We start from the raw sequence: 5,492 nt of genomic DNA on the forward strand, positions 1-5,492 counted from the left end.
TATCCACTCTCCAGCGAAGTCTCGACTCCATGGAAAAGTGGTTTCACAAATGGGGCTTCAAAGTCAACGAAAAGAAATCCTCACATGTAACCTTCACGCTCCGAAAACAAACCTGCCCCCAGGTCACCATCAACGATGCAACAATCCCTAGCAGGGACACAGTCCGATACCTGGGCATGACCCTGGACAGGAGACTAACGTGGAAGACACACATCTCAGATAAAACGAAGCAACTAAAGGACAAACTAAAAAAACTCTATTGGCTCACGGGCCGACGCTCTAAACTAAACATAGAGAATAAAATTACCCTCTACAAGACCGTAATAAAACCTGTCTGGACCTACGGAATCCAACTATGGGGAACAACAAGTAACTCCAACATTGAAATACTCCAACGCTTTCAATCGAAAACGCTAAGATCCCTAATTGACGCACCTTGGTATGTAATCAATGAAACAATACACCGCGACCTCAAGATACCCACCGTCAAAGAGGAAATAGCAAAATATAGCGACAGATATAACAAAAGAATCAACAAACACCGAAACCCCCTAATCACTGGACTACTCGATACGACGGACCAGATTCGCAGGCTGAAGAGGCACTACCCGCTAGACCTAAACGTTAGATTCTCTTAATTATCCAAATTAAGCATTTGCACTTACTTATAATACTTATAAATTATACCTATCTATAATAAGTATTAACTTATTGTAAATAATCAGCCATGTCACTGCGCCACGCCAGAAAAATTACTGAAAATTCTCAACGCGAGAATTGATTGTAATTTCAACAAATAAATAAAAAGGTATGGGAAAGCTTCTGGCGGGATGTAGCCTGTTGTCAGAGTGTTTTTGTAATATGTGTCATTTGGAAATAAGCAGCTGAAGATTAAACTATTTTCTTTTATCTTTGCCGCTTGCGCGAAGTGGTTTCGTATTAGCTTTAGGATGTGACAGTCTATGCGGTGAACGTTGGCTAGGTCGTATATTATTTTGTTTTTTACGTATTTTTTGAATCCGCTGTGTTCGGATCTGTAAGTGCTCAGACAAGCTCTGATGCATTTTCTTTCGAATATGCGAATTTTTTCCATTTGGGAGGCTGATATGTTGTACCAGATTGGGCAGCCGTAGGTTATGATCGGTCTGATTAGTGCTTGATAGCATAGAATTTTTACTTTGCTGTCGAGATGTTTGGAGTGGAATAGTTTTTTCATTTTCCAAAATGCTTTATTGGCCTTGGTAAGTTGAATTTCGGTGTGCTGCTTGTAGTTTAATTTGTAATCTATGTTTACCCCTAAGTATTTTACGCAATTTTTGTGTGGTATGAGGGCCCCTTTGTCTGTTTTTTCTCTTATCTGAAATTTTTTGCAGTGTTCTCTTTCTATTGGGCCGATTTCACTTGACTTGGGCCTAAACAGTATGGTTTCGCATTTACTTATGTTGATTTTTAGTTTCCATGCGTGGTAATAGTCGTTTATTTTCTCAAAGAGTTCTTGGAGTTCCGTTTTTATAGTTTTGGTTTTGCGGCCTGTTACGTAGATGATTAGGTCGTCTGCGAAGGCTATGGAGCGTTTATGGATGGATGTATTGAGCTCAAAGAGGTTTAGTAAGTCGCTGTTGTAAATACTGAAAAGTAACGGGGAATTTACTGTACCTTGTTGTAGACCGTTTTTTATGGAGAATTCTTTGCTTGATGAGTGTGAACCTTCTGTCATTGCGAATGTTCTGTTTGTGATCATGTCCCAGACTATTTTAATCAGGTGTTTAGGGAACTTTTTTTTGATCAATTTGTATATGAGACCTGGGATCCAGACTGTGTCGAAGGCTTTTTCGAGGTCTATTAAGCAGGCGGCTACTCGTTCTTTTGCGTTTAGAGCCCAGCAGATGTCCAACGTGAGTTTGTTTATTGCGTGGATTGTGGAGTGTTTGTGTCGGAAGCCGAATTGATTCTCTGGGATTATGTTATTTTTTGTGCAGAAGGAGGTTAGGGGGTTGTTTATGATTATTTCAAATACTTTGCTTATGTTGGGGAGGAGACTTATGGGTCGTAGGTTTGCGGGCGATGAGCCGTCTTTATCCTTTTTTGTTATAGCTATCAGTTTGGCTTTTTTCCATTTTCTGGGGAAGTATGTGTTGTTTAGAGCATTGTTGAAGAGTACTGTGTAGTACCATTTTATTTTGTTCGGTAGGCGCTTGAGTAAGATGTTTGGGATGCCGTCGAAGCCGGAGGATTTTTTGTTGTTTAGTTTGGAGAGGATTGTGTTTAGTTGATTGTAATTTGTGAAGTAGTTTATTTCTGGATCTGGTTGTTTGGGGTTGTCTGCGGTGTTTTCGTTTGGGAATGTGCAGACTGTTTTGTTTAGCGTGTTGTCTTGTTCCAATTCATTTTTGAGTTTGTTTGTTTCGACGATGATAATTCTGTTTAGTTGTTCTCGGCCCATGTGTTCGTTTTGCGTGTGTATTTTGGAAAAGTGGGTGCCGATAATGTCTAGTTTTTCTATTGTTTTAGATATTATGAAGTTACCCTCGGTGTCTTTGATGGTGTTGTATATCGTTATACCTGCTTCTTGGATGAGGGAGGCATTTTCTGGGGGCAATTTGAGAGGTGGGATGGGGTTTTGTTCTTTTGCTCTAAAGATTTGATTTATTTGTGGGAACATGTTTGCTGAGTCGTTTTTGGAGATGTTTTTTATTTTGTTTGTCCAGTAATGGTTTATAGAATTTGCGAATTCTTGTTTCAATTGCGCTTTTATTCTGTGTAGTAGGTACTTTAGGAATTCTAATTCTTCTCTTTTGTCGTAAGAATAGTTAAATTTTATATTGTTTATTTTGGAGAGTATGTAGCTTTTATCTCGGTGTAGATCTTTTATTTTATTGTTGATATAGGGCTCGCATGAATTTTTTTGTTTTATGATTGGCACGGATTTTTGGAGAGCGATTTGTGTATGTTTTTCTATTTCGTCTATGAATGAGTCGATTTGTCTATTTGTTAGGTTGACGTTGTTGTAGATCTTTAGGTCGCAGTTTTGTTCAAGTATGTTTTGGAACTTTTTCCAGTCTGTCTTTTTGTAATTGTACCTGGGTGTCTCGGTCTGAGTTTCGAGTGTTAGGAAGTCAGATGTATTTTTGTTTATGTGAAATACTAGGGCGTTATGGTCACTGTCATAGGCTAAGGTATTGAGAGTGTTATTTGGACGTAGGTTTTGGAATTTTAGTCGCGCATCTGCTAGGCATATGTCCAGGTATGAGCCTCCTTTTGGGTAAGAGGGTAGCTCGGAGCTGTATAAGTTTGTTTTGTAGTGGATGCTTTTATTGTCTAGCCAGTTTCTAATGAAGTTGCCTCTCGTGTTGTTTATTTCGTTTTTCCAGCTTGTATGCTTTGCCTTAAGGTCTCCTGCTATTATATAGTAGTTTTCCGGTTTGTTGAGCTGTAAGAGTTCGAAAAGATTATTGAATTCGTAGTTAAAGTCTTTCTGGTTTTCGTAGGTTGCGTAGGCTGCAGTGATGAATAAATTTTCCTTATTGCTTATTTTTATTTTTATGATCATTGTTTCTCAATATTGTTATCAATAAGAATTGTTTTGTATTTTATAGGGTTTTTTATGAGGATCGCTGTTCCTCCTCCTTGACTGGCGTTCGGTCTGTCGTGTCTTATCATGGAGTAGTTTTTGAAGTGTACATTGTGTCTTTTGTTTAGTTTTGTTTCTGAGATGAGTACCATATCGGGGGCTTCTTTATTTATTAGGGTTAGCATACTGTATCTTTTTTGGTTTGAAATTAAAGAGTTAGCATTTATTGTATTTATTTTCAGATGCTTTAGGTTAAATTTACGTGTTTTTTGCTGTAATTGTTGGTTTAGTGGATTTTGGTTATTCGTCATCTGTACTATTGAAAGTGCTGAAGATGGCGTCGAACCTTTCTTCGTGCGTTGATAGTGTATTTTTTATTTCATTTAATTGCATTTGTTGTTCTTTTAACGCTTGGAGAATAGCTTTTTTAAAGTCTTCGATAACGTTTATAATGTTATCGATTGTAATTGAGCTTTGGCTTGAGCGCGGATCTAAGTTTGTTAATTGTTATGTGTTTTCGATTGTTTGATTTAATTTTGTTTGTTGTTTCACTACGTCAGAGAGCTTTAGTTCTGGGACGTATTTACGGCGTATTTGGGCAATTCGTTTTATTTTTGTTTCTTTGTCTTTCTTGATTTTATCGGCTAGCTTTTTACGAAGCTCTACGAGTTTGGGGCAACATTTGTATGACGCGGGGTGTCCGTAGTTTTTGCAGTTAACGCAGAATATTTTGTCTTTGGTTACTGTGTTTTCTCTTTTTATTTTGCAGTCGCCTGGACCATGGGGCTCAGTGCATCTAACACAGCGGTAGTTTAGGTTACAGTTTTGTGCTGTGTGACCTAATCGCTGGCATTTGTGGCATTGAGTTATATCATCATTTTTTAAAATTATTTTTTCCCATTTTATTCTGAAGTAGTTAAAATGGTTAACTTTTAACAAGTTACTTATATTACTGTCGGGGGATACTTGTATTATGTAAATTGGGAGCAATATATTGTTCTCCCTTGATCTTTTTGTCGTGAATCGTGTGACTTTTGTGAATTTTACGTCGTCTATTTGCAAGGCTTGTAGGTCTGTGAGTATTTCTGTTTCGGTGTAACTATTGTCTAAACCTTTTAACAAGTATGTATGGTGTTTCTCTGTCTCTGGTAGAAAAACCAACTTTCCTTAGTTAAGCCGTGGTATTCTCACGCACGCTGCAACTTTCCTCCCACTAACCAATTTCTCTCGAGGGCGGTTAAGACCCTTCGTTTAACCAATTAAAAACGAAGCCTATTCCCTCACTCTCCTAAACAACATCGGCACCAACAAATCCGATGGTCCCGTGCGCTAGACACACCCATCCTTAGCTTTCCTCCGACACATCATCGTCTCCCAAGACGGTACTGATTTCACATCCTTCGAACGGTCAACATCCTTCGAGCGGGTAGACACACCCGCAGATCAGTCACTCAATCATCTCGTACACACGCACCAGTGTAACTATCCTCGTTATAAGTTGTGGAATAAACGGTGAAATATAACTTACTACTGTGTCATATTCAATCAACCACCTCTGTTATCTTAACCGAAACAGGGGAACGACTACTTCGCGGCGTCGATTCACCGAATCGTAGCGAGAATTTACGCCTTTCGCTGACGCGTTTTCCTCGCGACCGCGTCTCTCCGCGAACGGTCGTAACAATAGGTGAGAAAAACTAACTTTCCCTTGTCAAGCCGTGGTAGACAAGAGTCTTTAGAAATTCTTCGGAAACAGACGTTTGTTTGGTTTGAAGGACCTCTACTAGGAAATTCCTGAGATTTATGGAAGATACTTAAGGCTATCTAGGGTACGCCGTACGGAAGAGCGGACATCTGGTGTCCGTCTGGCCCGCGGTGAGTGACCTGGGCCAGGCAGAGGGTCGCCCAGCGTAACACTCTG

General features: G+C 39.3%; 1 protein-coding gene across 1 annotated transcript; it reads right to left on the reverse strand.

Annotated features, from left to right (window-relative positions):
* Positions 1–306: 306 nt before the first annotated feature.
* LOC143304520 (uncharacterized) lies at positions 307–5,164 on the reverse strand. The gene is made up of 2 exons (XM_076626995.1): positions 1,657–5,164; positions 307–1,563 (listed from the first exon to the last, which is right to left on the reverse strand). The coding sequence occupies exons 1-2, from the start codon at positions 3,548–3,550 to the stop codon at positions 731–733; spliced, it is 2,727 nt and encodes a 908-aa protein (XP_076483110.1). The 5' UTR covers positions 3,551–5,164; the 3' UTR covers positions 307–730.
* Positions 5,165–5,492: the final 328 nt, after the last annotated feature.

This window comes from Bombus vancouverensis, unplaced genomic scaffold (genome assembly GCF_051014615.1).
Source record: "Bombus vancouverensis nearcticus unplaced genomic scaffold, iyBomVanc1_principal scaffold0038, whole genome shotgun sequence".
In the NCBI taxonomy this organism is placed as follows: Eukaryota; Metazoa; Arthropoda; class Insecta; order Hymenoptera; family Apidae; genus Bombus; species Bombus vancouverensis.

Coding starts and splice junctions, on each gene's coding strand:
- LOC143304520 (XM_076626995.1), bottom strand. CDS start 3,550: ATGATCATAAAAATAAAAATAAGCAATAAGGAAAATTTATTCATCACT. Junction 1,564..1,656: donor AAAAAACGGTCTACAACAAG/GTACAGTAAATT, acceptor AACGCTCCATAG/CCTTCGCAGACGACCTAATC.